We start from the raw sequence: 25,170 nt of genomic DNA on the forward strand, positions 1-25,170 counted from the left end.
ACCATCTGTTCGTCCTGCACAGTGGGAAAAGACAAGGGGAAGCGGCATCTCGGCCCACCATCGCCCACTGGATTAAAGAAGTTATCAGAGGAGCTTACGTGGAGGCCGGGAAGTCTCCACTTCTACAAGTCAAGGCTCATTCTACCAGAGCACAAGCGGCATCCTGGGCAGAATCCAGGATGCTGTCGCCTGCAGAAATCTGTAAAACAGCGACGTGGTCCTCCCTCCATACCTTCTCCAGGTTCTACCGTCTGGATGTCCAGGCCAGGGAGGACACAGCATTTGCAAGGGCGGTCCTACATGGTCCTCAGGCAGCCTCCCGCCCAGGCTGGGATTAAAGCTTTTGTACATCCCATTTGTTCTGAGTCCATCTGGCTACACGACAGGAAATGTTGAGATTACTTACCTGATAATCTCGTTTTCCTTAGTGTAGACAGATGGACTCAGCATCCCGCCCAGCTGCCTGTGTACAGGGGTTTCACCGATTCAAGGTAAGCCATGTCTTCTGTTTCCATAAGAGCGTACACTCTACCAGGTGTTAACGCCTTCCGGTTGGGAATGCTGGCGGTCTCCAGCTACTATCAATCGGTCAGGGGAATCCTGTTTCACTTTTCACTGAGCGTCAGTACACACATCCATAACAGCTTTTGCAAGGAAGATTACTAAGTTGCTACGCTTCCTGTGGGGGTATATATACCCCGTGCTGACGTCAGATCCGTCTCCAACTGCTAGCACGCGGATACTATACCCATTTGTTCTGAGTCCATCTGTCTACACTAAGGAAAACGAGATTATCAGGTAAGTAATCTCAACATTGGGTGCTGTGGATCCTGTGTTGCTGGGTCTGAGAGGCCCTGCTTATTCTCTTTCTTTTCATTTCTCGTCTACAGATTTGCTTTTCCGAGAATGGGATACCCCGGATCTGGGTTTGAAAGTGAATAAGGCCATGGACAAGCTATATCCTCTGCCAGAGGATGCTTTAGAGCTGCTTCGAGTACCCAAGGTAGATGCGGCAGTGTCCGCTGTTACCAAGAAGACCACAATTCCGGTCACTGGAGCTACAGCACTCAAGGACCTGTAAGACAGGAAATTGGAAGTGCAACTTAAAAGGATTTTTTAGGTTTCTGCACTGGGAGTGCGTGCGGCTATTTGCAGCAATTTCACCTTATGAGTGGGTCTCCGCTGGGTTCAACAATTGCAAGCTAACACTGACTTATCGGATGAAGAGGCGGTCTAGGCAGGTCGTCTGGAAGCTTCAGTGGCATACAGCGCGGATGCACTGCATGATCTTTTGCGCACATCGGCCAGATCCATGGTTTCAGCTGTCTCAGCTCGTAGGCTCCTCTGGTTGAGAAACTGGTCCTTGCCCTTCAAAGGCAAACTACTTTCGGTAAGGAAGATATGAACCAATCTCTGGGTGGGAATATGATTCATTGGTTACCAGAGGATAGACCAAAATCCAGAGGTTCCTTTGCCTCTCGGGTCAGATTCAGAGGGAATCGAAGATTTTGCCCATCTAGACCGCCCGCGGCCCCTTTTTGGCAAGCTCCTAACAGGCAACAGACTTGGTCCCAGTCCTTTCGGGGCCGTCGATTTGGCAGACCTGGTAACTCCCAGTCTGCTTCCAATGCAAAAGCATCACAATGAAGGGGCGAAGGTCCATTCCTCGGAGCTGGAGATAGGGGGCAGACTGTCCCTGTTTTACGAGGAATGGACCAAAGTAACAATGGACCAGTGGGTCCTTACCGTGATAAGAGACTGCTACGCTTTAGATTTTGCACGGCGTCCTCTGGACCGATTTCTAATTTCTCCCTGCGGTTACGAAACCAAAAGAGCGATGCAGGACACTTTACAATGACTTCTGCAACTAGGAGCCATCGTCTCAGTGCCTCTAGAGGCAAGAAGGAAGGGCCTTTACTCCATTTACTTCATAGTGCCAAAAAAAGAGGGATCTTTTCGACCCATTCTGGATCTTAAAAGAGTGTAAACAGATGTCTCTGGGTTCCCCGGTTTCACATAGAGATGCTTCGGTCTGTCATTGCCTCAGTTCGCAAGGGAGAGTTTCTAGCATCCTTAGACTTCACGGAAGCATATCTTCACATAGGCATTCAGTTAGACCACCAGAGGTTTCTTCGGTTTTCAGTTCTGCATCAGCATTTTCAGTTTCGGGCTCTACCCTTCAGTCTGGCTACAGCACCCAAGACATTCACCAAGGTGATGGTGGTGGCAGCCCATCTCCGCAGAGAGGGGTTACTGGTGCATCTTTACTTGGACGATTGGCTGATCCGTGCAAAGTCAAAAGCACTTGCCCAGGAGGCAATTCAGAAAGTACTTCAGCTCCTGCACTCCCTAGGCTGGGTGGTCAATCTCGCCAAGAGCCGACTGGAGCCCACTCACTCGTTGGAATATTTGGGTGCTCTTTTCGACACTCAGCAAGGCAGAGTTTTTCTTACCATGGAACGCATCCCCAAGCTGCAAGTCCAAATTCGAGGTTTAATGCTCAAGCACCCACCCAGAGTCAGATTATTTACAGGTTCTTGGGTCGATGACTTCAACATTGGAACTGGTACCCTGGGCCTTTGCTCATATGAGACCTTTACAGTCCGCATTACTTTCCCAATGGAACCCAGTCTCCGAGCTTTTTCATCTACCTTTACCTCTTACGGAGACAGCGTGAGCCAGTCTCGATTGGTGGTTAGTGATGGACAATTTAACCCGAGGAGTTTCTCTGGAGGTGCCCCACTGGACAGTGGTCACCACAGATGCCAGTCTCTCAGGTTGGGCGCGGTATGCCAAGGAAAATCAGTGCAGGGACTTTGGTCCCCCGTCAAATAGCTCTGGTCGATCAATTGACTGGAAACCAGGGCGGTATGGTTAGCATTGCAAGCATTCCATCCTCTCCTCTAAGGCAAGTTGGTCAGAATTCTCTCAGACAATGCGACCATGGTGGCGTAAATCAGTCACCAAGGAGGAACCAGAAGTCAACCAGTGGCAATAGAAGCTTGCCAATCGATCAGCTGGGCAGAGCTAAACTTGGCAAGCATAGCAGCGTCTCACATCGCCAGCGTGGACAATGTGCAGACAGACTTTCTTAGTCGTCACTGTATAGATCCTGGAGAATGGGAGCTGGCAGAGACCGCCTTTCAACTCATATGCGATGCATGGGGCACAACCAGCATGGACCTGATTTCGGAATGCCAAAGCTCCGATGTTCTAAACTCATCGCAGAGAGATGGCAGCAGAAGGGTTAGATGCCCTGGTGTTGCCTTGGCCCACCGAGGTTCTGCTGTATGTCTTCCCATCTTGGCCAATGATCGGCAAAGTGCTCCGGCGGGTAGAGATCCATTCAACGGAGGTCATTCTGATAGCTCTAGAATGGCCGAGACATCCCTGGTTTGTGGACCTTCTCAATCTCACGGTGGACGGTCCTCTGCGATTTCCGGTTCTCCCAGACCTGCTGCATCAAGGGCCTGTTTGTTTGGAGGATGTCAATCACTTCTGTCTAGCGCCATGGCTTTTGAAAGGCAGAGGTTAACTCGCAAAGGTTATTCTCCAGCTGTGGTAGCTACGCTTCTCCGATCACATAAGACTTCTACCAATCTCACATATGTTAGAGTATGGAAAGTTTTTGAGTCTTGGTGTTTGGACCGTGAGGTTGCGCCTTCCCGTGCCTCGGTGTCTGATATTCTGTGTTTTTTACAGTCCAGTCTTTCTAAAGGGTTGTCATGTAGTTCTCGGAGTGCAGGTTGCGGCACTTGGTTGTTTGCGTAGTTCCATCCAGGGTGTAGCATTAGCGGCACATCCAGTTGTAGTTCGATTTCTTAAGGAAGCAAAACACTTGCATCCTCTGCTTTGGCATCCTTCTCCGTTGTGGAGTTTGAATTTAGTCCTCACTGCCCTTTGCTCGGCGCCTTTTGAGCCTTTGAAGAGATCGACTCTAAAAGATCTTACCTTTAAAGGTGATTTTTCTCGTAGGGAGTCGAAACTCCAGGCGTTTTTCCTGTAGGGAACCCTTTTTGCGGATTTCGGACTCTGGCATTTCTTTAAGGACGGTTCTGTCTTTCTTCCCGAAAGTGGTTTCCTCTTTTCATGTCAACCAATCTGTGGAGCTGCCGGCCTTCATGGACTTAAACCGTTCGGATCCTTTGGCTAGCGACTTGCGGAAGCTTGACGTTCGCAGAGCTTTGCTGCGTTACCTTGAGGTTACCAATGAGTTTCGTCTGACTGACCATCTTTTTGTTTTGTGGAGCAGTCCTAAACGAGGACAGCAGGCGTCCAAAGCTACTATAGCTCGTTGGCTAAAGGAGGCTATTAGTTTGGCCTATTTCTTTCGTGGTAGATCCCTTCCTACGGATCTGCGTGCCCATACTACATGTTCACAAGCGGAAATTTGCAGGGCGGCTACGTGGAAATCTCTGCGAGACATTACAGATTGGATGTCCAGGCTCCAGTTTCAGGAGGATTTGGAGAGGGAGTGTTTCGAGCGGGCCTCTCCGGATCCCATCCCAGGTAAAAAGCTCTGGTACATCCCAGGAGTCTGGACTGATCTGGGTATGCAGAGGGAAAGAAAAATTAGTTTCTTACCTGATAATTTTCGTTCCTGTAGTACCATGGATCAGTCCAGAGTCCCGACCGCCAGAGGCATGGAAGAACGGGAGAGTCTGCTCGGTTCTTATTTATTTCATTATTAAAAATCTCTGTGAATCTGAAATGTTTTGTCCTCAAGTGGTTTTTTCAAGGTTCAGGTCCCAGGAGGGTTCAGTGGACCAGTTTGTTTCTTTTATTATATATAGTTATGATGGTTTTGAGAGTTCCATTCTGCTTTGACATTGAGTAATACTGCTGGACTGTAGGTGGCACCATTCTATTTATAGGCGGAGCATTGATATGGTAACTGCTCTGTCTCCATCTGCTAGGGGGGTGCAAAACCCAGGAGTCTGGACTGATCCGTGGTACTACAGGAACGAAAATTATCAGGTGGTAAACTAATTTTCCTTTCTCTAGCATTTTTTTGAGATTGTGATCTGGCCTTTGTGTGGGGGATCTAAAAGCACCATGTGTGCACACTGCTGGTTTGTTGTTATAGTTATCTCTTGCTGTGGACTTCTGTTTGATAGTTTGGGGCATTTCCTCCTTTTTTTACACAAGTGAACTGATATTTTCTTTTTCCCTCATAGGTCGTAGTAGTTGGAGATCAGAGTGCTGGCAAGACAAGTGTGCTGGAAATGATCGCCCAAGCACGGATATTCCCGCGGGGGTCAGGGGAAATGATGACACGCTCTCCGGTCAAGGTGATGATACAAGTTTTGTTGAGTTTTGGTTTCAAACCTTGCTGTAAATATGGCAGTTCCTCTTGTGGGATCTAAGTATCTGATGCCATTTTGTGATGGTGGGTGAAATTCTGTGGAAGGCCTTGTGATTGTACATTAGACCTAACACTGAGTCTAGCAGAAGAAGACAAAAGAGCAGCTTTATCAAATGGCTGCAGAATCCCAGAATTAGCAATGAAAATCTCAGTATGTTTAATGGGAAAGCACTAGGACAAAATGGGAGCAACTTATGCACATGAAGAAATCTTTGAATTGCTGAAACAGAAAATATATCGCCCTCATTTGTATGTGTATTTTATATTTCTATCTAAATTATAATTTATTTTCCATAAAAACGAGCAAAATTTATACAACACTTAGAAACCAAAATAATTTGTTTTCATGAAGATGGTGATTTTAATGTATTCTTTATTAATTTTTACAAATTCAGACAGCAATGTGGTATTCACAAAGAAAATTATAGAAATAAAAAACTAGAAAATTACAAATATAGGATAAACTATCTCTTCTGTCTTAACTACCCTTTAGACCACAATTATGAGGGGGAGGCAGCATTAAGAAAATGAGACTAGTAATAAAGGAAATCCTTATAAGGAAAAGGCTGAACTCTATATGACTTGTACTATCCAGTGTGATGATTTAGCCTAGATACAGCTAGCTTGTAGCCTAACCTTCTTGTAATCAATGAAGCTCTTTAACTGTTCCGGAAGAAAAAAAAACATAGTTATCTCTATTATGTTTAATAATGCATTTACAAGGGAACCTCAGAAAATAGGTCGCTCCCAGGGCTAGGGTTTCCTGGCGTAAGGCCAAGAAACCTTTCCTTTTCAGCTGGCTAGATTTAGTCAAATCAGGAAAAATCCTAATTTTTTGACCCATAAAGAGAATATTAGATTTCTTAAAATAGCTTCTCATTACATCATTCAAGCTTTTCTCGGTGAAAAAAAGATATCAAAAGAGTAATTCTTTCAACGATTTCATAATTCGATGACTCGAGAAAACCAGTTAAATTCTCTAAATCAATAGGAATGGCTTGAGATTGCATATTAATACGAGCAGGCAAAAAAATACACTTTGTCTAGGGGGGGGGGAGCCGATTCTGTTGTATACTCCAACACTTCAAGGAAATATCTTCTGAGGTTAATCCATGGAACTTCTCCCACAACCCTGGGAAAGTTTAACACTCGCAAGTTTGTGTCTCAAAACATTTTCTATAAATTCTACCTTCCTATTTATTGCTCCACAGTCTTGGATAATAGTAGACTGCACTGCTTTAACATGATGTAATTCAGCTTCCATATTCTTGAACTTTTCCAAAGTTTCCTGTCGATGGAAATCACTATTCTTGCAAATTGTATCCATTTGTTGAAATAGAGTTAATTTTCAAGGAACAATCAGAAAATGTTTTAGCCATTCCTGTGGGACTCTAGAGTAACCACCACGGGTTTCTGTGGTGCCAAAATTACTCTGGCATTACAGAGGGGATCAAGTTCATTCCTCTCACCTCCCCTTGTTACCTGGTCCTTCACCCCTTCCAGGTCTAGAACGCCGGGGTTGTTCCCGTTGACCCTGGAGGAACTCAGCACAGGGTATTCCAACGACGCAGCTCCCCTCATCCTCTATTGCATGGATTCCCTCTTAGGGGTTCCACCCAGAGCGCAGCGTCATGGCCACCCGTCCTACCGGCGGTGACCAATCATCCAGGGGGCTAAGTGAAACTTCTTCCGAGGTTGGGACGGGCTCTCCTCCGTCCACCTCGACAGCCGGAACTATAGCCCCAGTTTTCAAAGTCGTTCCGGCGCACTGCAGAATCGTGTTCTGCCCTGGTGGGATCGTGGAACATGAGTGGTAAGTCATCACTCTCCCTTTCCTCTTCGGAGGCATTTTGGAAATTCAAAATTAGGAAAAATTTCAGGAAATCCTGAGAGCGTGCAGAGCAGTGCAGCCGTTCAAGTCGCCATCTTGGCTTCTCCCCCGGGCTCTGGTGATTTTAATTATTTAAAAATTAGGAGGATAATGAACCACTTTTAATAATACTCTGCAAGCAAAAGAACCATCAAGAGAGCATTGATTCGCTCTTTAGCTTTCTTTTTACCTTTTGGTTTTCTTTGTACTGTGCTTCTTGCTGTTTCTTATTGGATCTCTCCTCTGTTAGTGGGCTAAGGAAGGGTTTATAGGAAGTATTTGCTACTTAATTAACATATGAGATTGTACCGTTGGATTATGCCTATGCCTCTTGCATTACGTTTATATTGATTTCTGTATATTTTGAAATGCAAATTTTAAAAATTGATAGAATAGATAAAAACAAAAGTAAAAGTACATTTTGCCCAACTGTTAAGTTGTTCATAGCTGTTTTAGTCCCTTCTCATTATGGTAGTGCAAGCCTTAAGTGAAGAGGTGCATCTCTCTCTGCTAATTTCAGGTAACCCTGAGTGAAGGATCCCACCATGTGGCTATATTTAAAGACAGCTCGCGGGAATTTGACCTTACTAAGGAGGCAGATGTAAGTGCAAATCACGCTTGTGAGCTTTGAACAACAGTACTATCCATCTGTCAGATTGCATCATGTGCTTTTGTAAAACAAATAGGGGAAAGAACAAACCTGATCGTTCTTTTCACTAAGTTATTTCAGATAAAAATGCTGGCTAGAATCTTTGGGATTGCTTCAAGCCATCAATTGCGACTGCCTCAGAATATACATAGTAGTATCCTCTGGAGCCCTATGCTGCTTCTGTCTGAGGCATGCGTAATTGATAAACCACAGTTGCCCCAGTGTGCGAGGGGGATAAATGTTTCCTGCACCAATCAACATTGTACATAAGCAGGAGACATTTATTCCTGGGTTCTGCTAGAGTTACTAGGAGAATGTCATTGATTCACCTCTGCACCAATAAAAGAACCTATTTATGGTTTAAATTATTTTCCTAATAAAAATACAGCAAAAATGTGGAAGCAGGTCAGAGAAAGCTGCTGCAGTCATGATAGTTGAGAGCATATTTGAAATACAAAGCTGCTTTGTATTTGTGTTTGGTTGGAAGAAGTTGTTACAGATGTTGTAAATCCCCTGCTGAGAGGATGTTTTAAAATAATTTTCCCTGTACGTACCCAGATCAGTACAGACTCCTGGGTTTTGCCTCCCCACCAGCAGATCTTGGAGACAGAGAATTTTCTGAATGACTCTGCCCTATATCATGAGGTGCCACCCACAGTCTGCCAGTATTTCTCGGTCTCCAGCAGATGGTGGAGGTGCAAAATCCTGCAGTCTGTAGTTAGTTATTAAAAAAAAAAAAAGAAATAGTAGTGTAGATAGGATTAGTGACTACTGTAGCTAGTCTAATTATAAAAAAAATTTCAAATAAAAAGGTAGACAGAGTGAAGCCTCCCAGGGGATTTGGCAGGTTCTGAGGGGACCATCCCCCCTGGTATCGAGGCTAGTGGAGCCAGGAGTCGAGGATCCTGCTGCAGCTCCCCTTCGCCTGCCACTGAGGTGAAACTAGGGAGCCCGGCTCACTCTCCTTATTCGAATCAGGACCCGTGTTGCGGACAGCGGCTAAACAGGTTGCAAAAAAAAAACCAAAAACTGAGCGTTCTTTTTCTTGCGGCGTTCCCTTTCCTTTCGGCCGGTTTCTTTCTCGCAGCGGCTTCTCCCGGTTTGGGATCGCATCTTTATTTTTGCTGTCGCCACATGGTCAGGCCTACCCGATGCCGTGTGGCACAATGTGTCGGGCCTGCGAGGACGCGCGGGCCCGGATTTCGCACATAGGGCTATGCTCCGCTTGCCTCCCTAGGGAGGAAGGCACGTCTTTGGTGGTTCAGGCAGGTGTTTCGGAGCCGCGCTGAGTACCTTCGAGGCATGAACGTCCACGGCCGGCTGCCCTTGATCCATTCCCACTTAGCACAGGAACGGAAACCATTTTGGCTACATTTTGTACAGCAACGCATGCAGCGATTTGGGGGGGGGGGGGGAAAATCTCCTCCTCCCCTTTCCCCAAAGCCCTCTGCCCCTGAGGGGGATGGAATTGGGGCTGAAAATGTTGGGCCGGTTGATAAACTCCTCCTCCTCCTTTTCATCGGAGTTTATCCTCCTGCTGCATAAGGCCTTCAAGGCCCGGAAGTCAGCAAAGATACAAGGGGGAGCAGTGGTCGGTCCCGTGCAGTCCAGGCTTTAGAGAAGGCGTCAGCACTAACTCACAAGCATGCGAGGTCTGCAGAGGCGGTGGGGGCTCCTAAACCTAAGTGGGCCCTCTGGACCGACTCCTCCTGCCAGCCTCTGGATACCCCAAATTAGTCATCTGATTCCTCAGATACGGAACACCTAGACCCAGGGACCCATCCTCCACAGGACGCTGTGGAGGAGGACCGGATTCTTTCATCTCACCCTGGCTCCCAAGTGGAGGGGGACGATCCTAAGGTGGTCCGTCTTTTTAGGAAGGACGAGCTTGGCCCTCTAATTCCAACAATTTTGGAGGAGTTGGGTATTGAGGGCCCTCCAGAGGATTCACGCATGGGCTCAATCAATCCAGTAATGGTTGGTCTCCGGGGCCCGACCAAGTCTTTTCCCTTCCACCTCTTGGTTACGGATTTGTTATTTCGGGATTGGGATACTCCAGACTTGGTCCTCAAGGTCAGCAAAGCGATGGACAAACTGTACTCTTTACCAGAAGAGGCTCTGGATCTCCTGCGGGTTCCCGAGGTGGATGCGGCGGTGTCAGCAGTCACTAAGAAGACCACTATCCCAGTTACGGGAGCGATGGCCCTCAAAGACCTCCAAAATCGTAAGCTGGAGGTCCAGCTCAAGAAAATATTTTAGGTTTCAGCGTTGGGAGTCCAGGCTGCTATCTGCAGTAGTTTTTCCTTGTGCGCAGGACTCCGCTGGGTCCAGCAATTACAGAATTGTCCTGCGTTTTCAGAGGAGATCATCATCCGAGCCGGTCGCCTGGAGGCAGCAGTGGCTTATAGTGCAGATGCGCTTTATGATCTTTTTTGGACCTCGGCCAGGTCTATGGTATCCGCGGTTTCCGCTCACAGGTTACTGTGGCTTAGAAACTGGGCAGCAGACGTCTCGACGAAGGCTCATCTGGGATCTTTGGCTTTTAAAGGCAAGCTTCTTTTCAGGAAGGACCTAAAGGATATGATTCAATCCTTGGGGGAGAATAAGGTCCATAAGCTTCCGGAGGATAAGCCTAGGCTGAGGAGTTCCTTTCCCCCTAGGTCACGTTCTCGAGGGAACAGAAGGTTCTGGTCTTCAAGGTCGGTGGGTTCCTCCTTTCACCAGAACTCGGGCAGACGACAATCCTGGTCGCAGTCCTTTTGAGGGCGCCGCTTCGGAAAAGCGGGTGCTCATCAAACAGCGGGAGGAACTAAGTCTTCACAATGATGCCAGGCTGGCCCCTTCCTCTGTTCCAGCTGTAGGAGGCAGATTGTTTCTGTTTTACGAGGAATGGGCCAAACTAACGTCCGACCAGTGGGTCCTCCACATCATAAGACAAGGCTACGCGTTAGATTTTGTTCGTTGCCCTCACGACCGTTTTCTCACCTCTCCGTGCACGTACACAGAAAAGCGGAAGGCGGTGAAGGACACCCTGAAGCGTCTTCTCTATCTGGGCGCAATTTGTCCAGTTCCTCCCACGGAGTGCCGCAAGGGATGCTATTCCATTTACTTCATGGTGCCAAAGAAGGAAGGCACCTTTTGACCCATTGTCGATCTTGAGGGTCAACAGGTGCCTTCGAGTCCCTCGCTTCCGCATGGAGACCCTCAGATCGGTCATTGCGTCTGTGCACAAGGGAGAGTTTTTGGCGTCTCTAGATCTCACGGAGGCGTACTTGCACATTGGCATCAGATCCGAGGTTTCTACGCTTCTCCATTCTGGGAAAGCATTTTCAGTTTTGTGCCCCACTGTTCGGTCTCGCCACAGCGCCCAGGACCTTCACCAAGGTGATGATTGTGGTGGCGGCGCAGCTCCGGAGAGAAGGTCTGTATGTTATCCCTATCTGGATGACTGGCTGATTCAACTGAATTCGGAGTGTCTCTGCCGGTCAGCGGTGCAACGAGTGCTCCAACTGTTGCAATCTCTTGGATGGGTGATCAATCCGGCCAAGAGTCACCTGAGCCTGTCCCAGTTGTTGGAGTTCCTAGGAACCCTCTTTGACACACGTCAAGGGAAAGTTTTTCTGACGAAGGATCGCATCGACAGGTTGCAGGGGCAGGTCAGAGATTTATTATCCAAACATCCTCCCAGAGTTTTTGATTATTTACGGGTCCTAGGATCGATGGTGTCCACTCTGGAGTTGGTCCTGTGGGCCTTTGCGCATATGAGACCTCTGCAATCAGCTTTGCTCTCCCGTTGGAATCTATGTCCGAGCTTCTTCACCTTCAGCTTACTCTTGCAGACTCTGCGCGTCTCAGTCTCGATTGGTGGCTTCTCGAGACCAATTTGAGCTGCGGGGTACCTCTGGAGATCCCCGAATGGACGGTGGTAATGAGACGCCAGCCTCTCCGGCTGGAGAGCAGTTTGTCTAGAGAAGTCTGTGCAGGGGCAGTGGTCATCGGAAGAAGCTCAGTGGTCGATCAATCACCTGGAAACCAAGCCTGTCCGCTTAGCGTTACAGGCTCTGCTGCCTCTCCTGCAGGGGATATCTGTCGGGGTTCTATCCGACAATGCGACAGCGGTGCCTTATATCAATCGGCAAGGAGGAACCAGAAGTCAATCGGTCGTGCTGGAGGCTCAACAGTTGATATACTGGGCGGAACAGCACCTAACCAGGATAGCGGCCTCCCACATAGCCGGAGTCGACAATGTTCAGGCCGATTTTCTCAGTCGCCACAGACTGGATCCGGGGGAGTGGGAACTCTCTCCCAAGGCGTTCCAGATCATTTGCGACAAGTGAAACACTCCATGGATGGACCTGATGGCAATGTTCCGCAACACCAAAGCTCCTCGTTTCTTCAGTATTCGCAGGGAGCCGAAGGGGTAGATGCCCTGGTTCTTACCTGGCCAAGAAACATACTCCTGTACGTGTTTCCGCCATGGCCTCTCATAGGCAAGGTGCTGCAGCGGATAGAGATTCACCCGTCGGAGGTAATTCTAGTGGCCCCGGAGTGGCCGAGGCATCCATGGTTCCTGGACCTGGTCAACTTAGTGGTAGAGGGTCCTCTGAGGTTCCGGGACCTTCCTAATCTTCTATGCCAGGGACCTGTCTATATGGACAAGGCGGATCGATTTTGTCTTGCAGCATGGCTTTTGAGAGGCAACATCTAAAATGCAGAGGATATACGGATGCAGTGGTCACTACCCTCCTACGGGCGCGGAAGCCCTCTACTTCCCTAGCTTACGCCAGGGTGTGGGGGATTTTTGAGGCTTCGTGTGTCGAACACGAGGTACTCACCTTTCGGGCGTCGGTGTCAGATATTTTATCCTTTTTGCAGACTGGTTTGTCTAAGGGCTTACGTAACTCTTTAAGGGTGCAGGTATCAGCCCTAGGTTGCTTTCGGGGTAAAGTTCAGGGACTAGCGTTAGCGGCTCATCTGGACGTAGCACGTTTTCTCCGAGGGGTGAAACATTTGTGCCCGCCGGTACAGGATCCTTGTTCTTCTTGGAGCCTTCACCTTGTCCTTAGAGCATTATGTGCAGAACCGTTCGAGCCCCTGAAGAGGGCGACGTTGAAGGACCTTACTCTAGAGACTGTTTTCCTTGTGGCTATTTCTTCGGCTCGCCAGGTGTCTGAGCTTCAGGCATTATCTTGCAGGGAGAATTACTGACTCTGGAGTTTCGTTGCGGTCGGTCCCCTCCTTTCTCCCTAAGGTGGTCTCGTCTTTTCATCTTAATCAGTCGGTGGACCTCCCTTCTTTTTCTGGTCTCGATCATTCCGACCCCAAGTCTTGAGACTTGAAGCTGGATGTCCGGCGGACTCTGTTACACTATCTAGAGACCACTAATTCCTTTAGAGTGTCAGATCATCTGTTCGTGCTCTGGAGCGGTCCTAAGAAGGGACATAAAGCGTCGAGAGCAACGATCGCTCGCTGGTTGAAAGAGGCTATTAGCTCAGCGTACCTATTACAAGGTCACCCAAGTCCTGTCAGTCTGTGGGCACATTCTACCCGTTCGCAGGCGGTGGCATAGGCGGAATGTCGACTGGTGTCGCCGCAAGAGATCTGTAGGGCGGCCACTTGGAAATCTTTGCACACCTTTGCTAGACATTATCATCTGGATGTTCAGGCCCCAGACTCTGGGGGTTTCGGTGCTGGTGTGATTCGAGCAGCCCTGTCGGGGTCCCACCCAGGTTAGAAAAGCTCTGGTACATCCCAGGAGTCTGGACTGATCCTGGTACGTACAGGGAAAGGAAAATCGGTTCTTACCTGCTAATTTTCGTTCCTGTAGTACCACGGATCAGTCCAGAGTCCTGCCCTGCTGCTGCTGTAAGGGTATATTTATTTATTTATTTATAACTTTTTTGTACCGACGTTCCTGTATAAAATACATATCACACCGGTTTACAATGAAACTGCAAATTCGCTCTGGGGTGATACAAGGAACAGGGGATACAAGTAACTGTGAAAAGAGGGGATTATGAAATCTTCACAAAACTATCAGAACTGTGAACAATCCTTAATTATAGCATTAAGAGCAAAAAACTTTTGAAAGCGATATGACAAGGCCCGACCTTAATTACAAATTTGAATGATATTGCCTGAGTATGTATGAGAGTGATTGAAGTACAGCTTGACATAAATGGGCTTGAATATCAGATTTTTTATGAAGTAGGACACTTACTGGGAGATGTGAACCTACTAGTGTGCAGTTAACAGGTTACAAAATGAGAACTATGGGTAGGAATAGGGGCGGAAAAATAATGAAGAATGTAGATGCCAGTTGCGAAAGAGAGAATGTTAAGTATCCGGAAAAGCTTGGCTGAATAGTCACTTTTTGAGTTGTTTTTTGAATGCCGATGGGCGAGGTTCTTGTTGGAGGTCCGGGGGGAGCGCATTCCATTGCGAGGGGCCTGCTGTCGATATGGCGCGCTTCCTTAAGGATGTTTTGGCTTGGGGGGCATATTGTGTGTCTTTGTAGGCTCTTCTGATAGGTCTGGATGAAGTATGCGGATGTAGTTGGATGGTTAAATTGAGAGGGGTGAGGTTGTGCATCGATTTGTGTATAATCGTGAGGACTTTAACTAGAATCCTGGATTTAATGGGCAGCCAGTGGAGGTTCTGAAGGATGGGGGTGATGTGTTCTCTTTTTTTGGTGTTGGTAAGAATCCTGGCGGCTGAGTTCTGAACCATCTGTAGCGGTTTGATGGTGTTAGCAGGGAGACCAAGAAGAAGGGAGTTGCAATAGTCTATTTTCGACAAGATGATGGATTGCAGCACCATTCGGAAGTCACGGAAGTGAAGGAGTGGTTTCAGTTTTCTAAGGACTTGCAGTTTGTAAAAGCATTCCTTTGTGGTGGTGTTAACAAATTTTTTTAGGTTAAGCTGGTTATCCAAGAGAACGCCAAGGTCTCTCACAAAAGGAGAGTGATTTAAATTTAAGTTGGCTAATTGGGAAAGGGTTCGTGAGTTGGGATGAATGTTGATGTCATCTTGAGAGATGATAAGAATCTCCGTCTTGTTGGTGTTGAGGACTAGGTTGAGACTTGTGAGAAGGTGATTAATTGATTGAAGGCAGTCGTCCAGTAGATCAGGGTTTTTTGTAGAGATTCTGTGATCGGGATGAGTATTTGTACATCGTCCGCGTAGAAGTAATGGGTTAGCTTTAGATTTGTAAGTAGGTGGCAGAGCGGGAGAAGGTAGATATTGAAAAGGGTCAGCAAAAGAGAAGATCTTTGGGGGACTCCCAGGTTGGAGCGGACGGGGTGAGATTCTTTGTTTATCCTGACCTTAAAGAACCTGTTACACAGGTATAGTTGAGAGTCCACTCATTCTAGTATATATTAGTTGGCCCTGCAGAATCATTTTATGCTTGCTCTACTGTTATCACCTGTTCTGTTCCTACATGAGGTTTGTGAGCAGGGTGGTTCAAATGGAACCCTGGAGGAGGAATAGCCTAGTGGTTAGAGCAGTGGGCTATGAACCAGGAGACCAGGGTTCAAGTCCTGCTGTTGCTCCTTGTGACCTTGGGCAAGTCACTTTACCCTCCATTGCCTCAGGTATAAAGCTTAGATTATAAGCCCTCTGGGGATAGGGAAATACCTACAGTACCTGAATGTAAACCAATGTGATATCTCAGATCGAATGTCGGTATATAAAAATAATAAATAAATAAGTGGCACTGTTTCTCTTCCCCTGATTGGAAGAAGGGGTGTTAGTGTTTTAAATGGTTTAAGTGTTCTGCTTTGATACGTTGAAATACTGGCAGACTGTGGGTGGCACCTCATGATTATAGGGCAGAGTCATTCAGAAAATTCTCTGTCTCCATCTGCTGGTGGGGAGGCAAAACCCAGGAGTCTGGACTGATCCATGGTACTACAGGAATGAAAATTAGCAGGTAAGAACCAATTTTCCTATACCTTCTTCATCAGAGGTGGAAAATCCTGAGCACCTGGTTGCCACCTGCTGCAGGGCTGCAAAGTTGAGGTGTCACTGCTGCAGCATGCAGAGAATAGAAGCTGCCACAACCTTGACCCTGCCAGAACATTAGGGAGAGGCTAGAGGGAGGAAGAGAAGAAAAAATTATAAGCTGGCATCCAAGTTGTCAAAATAATTTTTCGCCCCTATTGAATAGGGCTTATTCTACATATTGATCTTTGTCTTCTGGTAGAATGTGGCTTTTCTCTTGTTGGTGAACATTTTAAATAACTCACAGCAATTTTGTAGGTGTATTCGGCATGCATTAATTACTGAAGCTGAGCATGTTACTCTTTATAATGACTTTTTAAAATGATTTTTGTGCAAACAGCTGGCAGCATTACGACATGAAATAGAGATCAGAATGAGGAAGAGCGTGAAAGAAGGACAGTCCGTTAGTGCAGAGGTGAGGTTAACTTTATCCAGAATGTCTGTGTCTCTCTCTCTCTCTCTCTCTCATACTTGTACTTTCTGTCCTTCATTCTGCTCCTTCTATGCTTTGAGTTATGGAGACCAGAAAATAAAGGAGCATTTATAATCCTGGATCTTAATTTATTTGCACTCTAGATTATTTATCTTGTAGGTGAGAGGCAGCTGGCTCAATTAAACATCTGTTTTAAGAGATCACATTGTACACTTGTATATATTTACTATGCTATTTGTGGACAAAATGAGAACAATAAACTGTGATCAATATGAGGACCAGTAACCTCTATTTTCCAAATTCAGACAGGTTAATCCACATCTGTAGGTTATGCACATTTACCAACAGATGGAGACTAAGCAAAGCTGATGTTACGGTATATATAACCAGCACCGGCATTATCCCGCCAGTATTCTCCATCTCCAGCAGATAGACTTGCATCTCCCTACCGAGGATTACTTTAATAGAGTGAAAATATTGATAATGAAGAAGGAAATTGATTCACCCTGCTCTCCTGTGGCGATAACTTACAGTCCCTCCCTCAGCCGAGTTTTCTTGAGGTGATATCTGTGAATCCCTCCCTCAGACGAGTGCCTCAGTCCGGTAGCTGGTTTCCCAGCGTGGGCTTGGCTGAAAAAAAAAAGCTGCAAGGCTACTGGGTGCAGGAAGCTGAGTGTGGTGCTGAAGGCCTTTGCCCTCTCCCCACGCAGCCGGAAACTGACTAATACTCGGCCGGGATGGGCTGAGTTCAGGTAAGGAGTAAAAAAAAAAAAGGAAGGAATGAGGGTTTCCATTCCCCTTTTGGTCTCCGAACTTTAGCACACAATTCGACGTCCATTCCCTCCTCTGAGGGAGCTAGGGGAGTTGTAGCAGTCTGGCAGGTTGAGCAGCCTTTTTGGCTAGGCCCCGCTCTCAGGCCTTGCATAAATGCCACATGGTAAGCAGTGGCAGCGTTCGCGCGCTTTCCCTGTACTTACCCTGATCAGTCCAGACACCTGGGTTTTGCCTCCCCACCAGCAGATGGAGATAGAGAATTTTGACTGACTCTGCCCTCAGGTGCCACCCTACAGTCTGTCAGTATTTCTGTCTCCAGCAGATGGTGGAGGTGCAAAATCCTATAGTCTGTAGATAGTTTAAAAAAAAAAAAAAAAAAAAAAAGTCTAGTTTATGGACATAGTTAAAATTAGTTTTCATTGAAAAAGAAGAATTTCTTCTCAGCAAGTATCTGGAGCCTCCCAGGGAGTTGGCAGGTCCTGAAGGGACCATGCTCCCTGGTATTTGAAGCTGTGGGTGTCAGGGGTTGAGGACCTTTTTACCCCCAGCGACAGGGGTTGATACCGGGGAGCCCAGCTCACTCATCCCAGGAGGCACAGGACCTGTGGTGATTTCCAGGTTGTAAAAAAAAAAAAAAAAAAATAGAAACCGATGGTTTGAAGTGTTTTCTGCCAGTGGGAGTCTGTTACCTCATCTAAAAAGGGGGGGATGCGCTGGGGGAGTAGGAGAGCAATTGCCTATTTATTTTTTTCCTCCATCTGGTGCTGAGGCACCGCTGCTCCCTGTCGCGCATGCGGGAACGCCATATGCTCAGCCTGTCTTCCCAGCGGCAAGGGCACATCTATGAACATTGGGAATGACAGTTTTAAAAACGCGTTGAGGGTCAGTGTGCTTAGGGTGGCAGCGGCACCATTTCCTGATCCGTTCCCGCTTAGCGCAGGAATGAACACCATCTTGAATTCTCTGCGCGCGGCGGCACAGGCCGCTGAGGGGGAGGGGAAGTCTCCTCCTTCCTTATCCCCGCAGCAAGTGACCTCTGATGAAGGCAGGCTGCGGGAGGTTCTGGCAGGCGTGGCTGAGGAGAGCCCTGAGAGGGCTTCGGACTTCTTCTCTTCATCTTTTTCCTCTGACTTTATCATATTGCTCCATAAGGCTTTTAAAGCCAGGAAGGCAACAAAGAGACACCTGGGGGGAAGTTAAACAGGCTCCCACCCCCCCAAAAGGTCTAGACCCAAGGAGGGGGTAGGTGAGCCTTCGCCTGTATGTTGGAGGATTCTGATCCGGAAGACCTGCAACCAACTGAAAAGCTGCCACAGGGGCCGGACCAGGGGGATGACCAGAGTCATGCTCCTGGACATAGCTCCCACGTCACTGAAGGTGATGACTCCAAGGTGCTTTGTCTCTTTAGAAGGGACGAGCTGGGCCCCTTTATTCCGGCGGTTCTGAAGGAATTGGGAATTGAGACTGCCAGATGGGGGCCATTGATCCGGTTATGGTGGATCTTTGTGGTCGGACCCGGTCCTTTCCCTTCCATCTTTCGGTTACCGATTTGTTATTCTGGGAGTGGGATTCCATGGATTTGGGATTGAAGGTCAGTAAAGCGATGGGCAAGCTCTATTCTTTACCAGAAGAGGCTCTGGACCTTCTTCGGGTCCCCAAGGTTTATGCGTCAGTGTCGGCGGTCACCAAAAAGACCACCATCCCGGTGACAGGCATGACAGCTCTCAAGGATCTTCAGGATTGTAAGCTTGAGATTCAACTGAAGAAGATATCTGAAGTATCTGCGATGGGGGTGCGGGCTGCCATGTGTAGCAGCTTTGTCTTGCGAGCTGGGCTCTGCTGGATGCAACAATTGCAGAATACCTCATCTCTCTCAGGCGACGTCACCATTCAAGCCGGACACTTGGAGGCAGCAGTTGCTTACAGTGCAGATGCCCTATATGACTTGCTCCGGACCTTGGCCAGGTCTATGGTTTCAGTGGTCTCTGCCCGCAGACTACTCTGGTTAAGGAACTGGTCTGCAGATGTCTCCTCCAAAACTCAGCTGGGCACTCTACCTTTCAAAGGCAAACTTCTTTTCGGGAAGGATTTGGAGGACATGATTCAGTCCTTAGGAGAGAACAAGGTTCATTGCCTGCCTGAGGATAAGCCCAGGGCAAGAGGAACTTTTCCTTCTCTGTCCAGGTTTCGGGGGGAATCGAAGGTTTTGCTTTTCCAGGTCGTCTGGCTCCTTGTCCAGGCACAATTCTGGCAGGCAACAGTCATGGTCCCAGTCCTTTCGAGGCCGCCACTTCGGTAGGGCTGGAGCCCTCGGTTTACAGGAGTAGTCAAGTCCTCCCAATGAAATGAGGCCGGTCCCTTCCTCTGTTCCAGTGGTAGGAGGCAGGTTGTCTCTTGTTTTACGAGGAATGGACCAAATTGACTTCAGACCAGTGGGTCCTCTGTGTAATAAGACACGGCTACGCTTTAGATTTTGCTCGATGCCTGCAAGACCGTTTTCTCGTATCCCCGTGCTCGTACAAAGAGAAGCATTGGGCGGTACGGGGAGCACTATAGTGCCTTCTCGATCTCGGAGCTATTATTCCAGTTCCTCCTGTGGCGCGGCAAAAGGGCCGTTACTCCATTTACTTCATGGTGCCAAAAAAAGAGGGAACCTTCCAACCCATTCTCGATCTGAAAAGGGTCAACAGATGCATCCAAGTTCCACGGTTTCGCATGGAGACTCTATGGTCAGTCATTGCTTCAGTGCACAAGGGAGAATTCCTAGCGTCGCTGGATCTGACCGAAGCGTACTTACACATTGGAATCCGGGCCCATCAGAAATTCCTGAGATTTTCCATCCTAGGAGAGCATTTTCAGTTCTGCGCTCTGCCTTTCGGGCTTGCCACGGCACCCAGAACCTTTACCAATGTGGTGGTGGTGGCGGCACAACTCCGGAAGGAAGAATTCTTTGTTCATCCGTATCTGGATGATTGGCTGATTCGGGCGAAGTCGCAGTCCCTCTTTCGCGCTGCGGTGCACAGAGTTCTGCATCTCTTGCGGTCTCTAGGTTGGGTGGTCAAGCTAGCCAAGAGCCATCTCGTTCCCTCCCAGTCCCTGGAATTCCTGGGAGCCCTATTCGACACGCAACTAGGGAAGGTCTTCTGACCGAGGAGCAAATAACCAAACTGCAAGGGCAAGTTCAGGATTTGTTGTGCAAGTGTCCTCCAAGACTCTGGGATTATTTGAGAGTTCTCAGTTTGATGGCTTCCACTTTGGAGCTAGTCCCAAAGGCCTTTGCTCATATGAGACCTCTTCAGTCAGCATTGCTATCCTGTTGGAACTCGATGTCTGAACAATTTCATCTCCTTCTTCCTCTTACAGTCTCTGCATGTTCCAGTCTAGCTTGGTGGCTCCTCTCGGACAATTTACGCCGGGGGTGACCCTGGAAGTTCCCACTTGGATGGTGGTCACAAAGGACACCAGCTTCTCCGGTTGGGGAGCGGTTTGTCAGGACAGATCGGTGCAGGGGCAGTGGTCAGTGGAGGAATCCCAATGGTCAATAAATCGTTTGGAGACCAGAGCGGTGAGATTGGCGTAGCAAGCTCTAATACCGGTTTGTCAGAATTCTATCAGACAATGCGACTGCAGTGGCTTATATCAACCTCCAAGGAGAACCAAAAGCCAGCCGGTGGCAGTCAAGGCCCAGCTGCTGATAGCCTGGGCAGAGCAGCATCTCGTGAGCATTGCGGCCTCCCACGTCGCGGGAGTCGACAATGTTCAAGCGGATTTCCTCAGTTGCAACCACCTCGATCCAGGGGCGTGGGAGCTCTCAGAGGAGGCATTACGTCTCATATGTGACAGATGACCGCACCGAGCGTGGACCTGATGACAACGTTTCGGAACTCCAAGGCCCCACGTCGACGACAGGAGTCAGGGGCAAAAGGAGTGGATGCCCTGGCTCTTTCCTGGCCGACGAACGTATGTTTTTCCACCCTGGCCTCTGATAGGCAAAGTTCTACGGCGAATAGAGGCTCATCTGACGGAGGTAATCTTGGTAGCCCCAGAATGGCAGAGTCATCCATAGGCTTGCGGATCTAGTCAACATAGCAGTGGACGGGCCCCTGAGGTTTTGGGATCTCCCAAACCTTCTGCTTCAGGGACCCGTTTGTTTGGAAGAAGCAGATCGCTTTTGTCTAGCGGCCTGGCTTTTGAGAAGCGACGGCTAAAGGATAAAGGGATATTCAGGCGCAGTAGTAGCTACTCTTTTACGGTCAAGAAAGACTTCTACCTCCCTGGTTTATGTCAGGGTGTGGAGAGTTTTTGAGTCCTGATGTATGGAGCGCGAGGTGGTCCCTGCTTGTGAGTCGGTGTCTGATTACTTGTCCTTCCTACAGGCCGGCTTGGCTAAAGGCTTAGCATGCATCTCTCTAAGGGTGCAAGTGGTAGCCCTCTGTTGCTTCCGTGGTAAAATACACGGTGTAGCCTTAGCCATGCATCCAGACATGGGACGTTTTCTCAGGGGGGGCGAAACATTTACATCCTCCAGTACGTAATCCTTGTCCATCGTGGAGTCTAAATTTGGTTCTCAAAGCTCTGTGTGAGCCACCTTTTGAGCCTCTGAAGAGGGTAACACTCAAAGATCTCATGTTAAAGATAGTTTTTCTTGTGGCTATTTCCTCAGCTCGCCGGATGTCAGAACTTCAGACGTTGTCTTGTAGGGAGCCTTTTTTGAGGATTACGGATGCGGGAATCTCTTTGCAGATGGTGCCAACTTTTCTCCCAAAGGTGGTGTCCTCTTTTCATTTGAATCAGTCTGTAGATCTTCCATCCTTTCTGGATTTGGACCACTCTGATCCCCAGTCTGGAAATCTGAGGAAACTTGATGTGCATTGAGTGCTGTTGAGTTATCTTGAGGTTACAAAATAGCTTCCGTATGTTGGATCATCTCTTCATGCTGTGGAGTGGCCCCAAAAAAGGGCATAAGGCGTCTAGGGCGACAATTGCTCGTTGGTTGAAAGAGGCTATTGGATTGGCATACTTGATTCATGGCCATCCGCTTCCGATCGGACTTCGCACACGTTCTACCCATTCGCAGGCAACCTCGTGGGCGGAGTGTTAGCAAGTTTCGCCGCAAGAAATTTGTAGGGCGGCTATTTGGAAATCTTTGCACACCTTTGCTAGGCATTATTGATTGGATGTCCAGGCCCCAGGCTCTGGTGCTTTTGAGGAAGGTGTGATCCGAGTGGGACTCTCAGGGTCCCACCCAGTGTAGGAAAGCTCTGGTACATCCCAGGAGTCTGGACTGATCCGGGTACGTACAGGGAAAGGAAAATTGGTTCTTACCTGCTAATTTTCGTTCCTGTAGTACCATGGATCAGTCCAGAGTCCTGCCCGTTTTTAGTATGAGATAATGGAGAGTCTGTTCGTTCAGTAATGCTTTATATTCTGCAAAGTATTTTCACAAGTAATCAGTTTTTTAAGTTCTCATAGTTGTTAAAGTTTCCCGGGTTCTGCTCCTTCGTGGGATTAGGGACCAGGCAGTGTGTGAAAATTAAGGTTGTTCTGAGTTATGGCTTATAAATGTTCTGCTTGCATACAGTGTAGTACTGACGGACTGTAGGTGGCACCTGAGGGTATATGGCAGAGTCAGTCAAAACATCTCTGTCTCCATCTGCTGGTGGGGAGGCAAAACCCAGGAGTCTGGACTGATCCGTGGTACTGCAGGAATGAAAATTAGCAGGTAAGAACAAATTTTCCTTTCCTTTCCTGTGCTTATGTCTGCCGTGTAACACTGTCTGACATCTGCTTGCATTTGTGTACCTGGGTATGTGCCTAGGTGTGGGCACTTGGAGGGGCCTCCGGTGGGTATCTACCTGCACTGTGTTGTGCTTATTAGACAGGCTTTTTGTTGGCCATCCTGTTCATGCTTGCTTGTTTGGGAGTGCAGCTGGATGCACAATGGTCAGATGCTTTGGGGGCATGCTGCTAGCAGGTATTTACTTTTGTGTGTTTGTCAGCTTGATGTTCTCCGCCCCGATTTTTATCCGCTTCTTGGAGGCTCAGGGAGAGATTTCTCTGCCTCCTTCCCAGCATGATTTCTTTTATTTATTTATTTAAAACCTTTTCTATACCGTCGTTTAGTATTGCACCGTCACAACGGTTTACAATGAGGCACGTAAATATATATTTGGTAAAATTCTTACTAACAATGTGCCAGGAGTAGCTTTGGTATATCCCACTGGTGTGGATTAACATATCTGAATGGTAAGAGAGGAAAAATTACTACTTACCTGATAATTTCCTCTTCTTTAATAAAGACAGGTTAATCCACCTTCACGCCCTTGGCTGCCGGATGGTGGTGCTATTGTCCTCCCTAGTGGCTGCGTCTCCGGGGAATACTGGTGTCAAATCCAGTCCCTAGATTAGTGATATTACACTCCTTGTCTGAACTCAGTTTTCCTGTTAACTGAGTGTTTGAATGATTGTCTTAATGGTAATGATCATGTATTCTTTAGTTGTCCACAGTTGGCTTTTGCAGAGAATGCTGGCAAGCTGATGCCGGTGCAGGGGTATATATACCATAACATCAGCTTTGCTCCGTCTCCATCTGCTGGTAAAGGTGCATAACCCACTGGTGTGGATTAACTGTCCTCATTAAAGACAAGGAAACTTATCAGGTAAGTAGTAATTTCTCCTTTTTAGTCATCTGCAGAATTCCAGTATAATAGTTGACACACACGTAATTATATTGATGGCTGCATTGCTGAGATTGGGCAGAGTGTGTCTTGTGAAGATTACTAAAATTAGCTCAATTTAGCTTGTTGTAGATCAGAGACATTTTAGCAAATGCTTCCCATGGCTGCAGCAATCCTTTATTTCCTCTGGGTTTTTTTTCTAGACTATTTCTCTCAGTGTGAAAGGGCCTGGTATCCAGAGAATGGTGCTAGTTGATTTACCTGGTGTCATTAGCGTAAGTATTCCTCTCAAACATTTCAGATGCGTCTGCAGGAAATAGTTTTATATACGTGGCTTAAAATGCTTTTGTTGTTTGGTGATTTTATTATTTATTAAGACCGTGACATCGGGCATGGCTGTTGACACCAAGGAAACCATCTTCAGCATTAGCAGGGCATACATGCAGAACCCTAATGCCATCATCCTTTGCGTTCAAGGTAAGTTATGTCATATTTATAGCATTTAATAAAAAGCTTTTCTCTAAGCTTCTATTTTCAGAGGACCCCAACAGAGATACCATGCCAATCCACTTGCATAAGTAGAAGTAAAAAAGGTCAACAGACAATTTGTAGTTCCCTGTAGGTACCCAAATAAGTCCAGACTCCTGGGTTTTGCCTCCCTTCCAGCAGATGGAGACAGTTTCATAGACACTGCCTCGTAATCCGGTCTGCCATCTGCAGCTCCTCAGTATTTCTTTGTCTCCAGCAGATGGAGGGGGTGCAAAACCTGCGGTTCTGTACCTGACAAAAAAGAAAATAAGAGGTTTCGATCAAGTAAAGATTTCTCTCCCAGGAGGTTGGCAGGTCCTGGTGGGACTATCCCTCCTGGTTGCAGAGGTTGACTAGCAGGGGTTGGGGACCCTAGATTGCTTACTGGATTTCGCCTGAAGTGAAAGCCTGGTGGTCTTGTTCCCTCATCTCTGGGAGGATTGGGAGAAGCCTCTGCCATACTTCAGATAAGATTGTTCCTTTTGTGTTTTTTATAAAGTTTAAAAAAAAAAAAAAAAAAAGAATAGTAATGAAGAAATCAAGGGAAGCAGGTGCGTTGACTTTGCTATAATCTCCCGACGCTGGTAGTAAAGGGAGACAGTTTCAGTGGTGCATATTTTGTTTTAGGCTCTCCCGCTGACTTTCCTCCCTCGGGCGTCTGCCATGCAGTCGCAATTGGGCTTGATCATGCCGAAGGGGTGCCAATGCACCACATGTGGTGACAGCTCTGTGCGCCTTTCTCGTTCCGGCCACTGTTCCCGTTGCCTCTCTGGTGGAGAGGGCACGTCAGGAGGACTGTGGCGGCAGCTTGGAAGCAGCACGACTCTGGTAGGCAGAAGGCTAAAATGCGAGGGGCCAACGTTCCCTTTA

At 47.7% G+C, this 25,170-nt stretch overlaps 1 protein-coding gene across 2 annotated transcripts in view; it reads left to right on the forward strand.

Annotated features, from left to right (window-relative positions):
- Positions 1-25,170, forward strand: part of OPA1 (OPA1 mitochondrial dynamin like GTPase) — a 568,764-nt gene that overhangs the window by 170,600 nt on the left and 372,994 nt on the right. For both annotated transcript variants that reach the window (XM_029616769.1, XM_029616770.1), the window contains 5 exons: positions 5,178-5,291; positions 7,756-7,836; positions 16,229-16,303; positions 23,976-24,047; positions 24,150-24,249. In XM_029616769.1, coding sequence (XP_029472629.1) covers positions 5,178-5,291; positions 7,756-7,836; positions 16,229-16,303; positions 23,976-24,047; positions 24,150-24,249 — 442 coding nt within the window. The remainder of the gene's footprint in view (positions 1-5,177; positions 5,292-7,755; positions 7,837-16,228; positions 16,304-23,975; positions 24,048-24,149; positions 24,250-25,170) is intronic.

The sequence above is a fragment of the Rhinatrema bivittatum genome, chromosome 9 (genome assembly GCF_901001135.1).
Source record: "Rhinatrema bivittatum chromosome 9, aRhiBiv1.1, whole genome shotgun sequence".
Lineage (NCBI taxonomy): Eukaryota > Metazoa > Chordata > Amphibia > Gymnophiona > Rhinatrematidae > Rhinatrema > Rhinatrema bivittatum.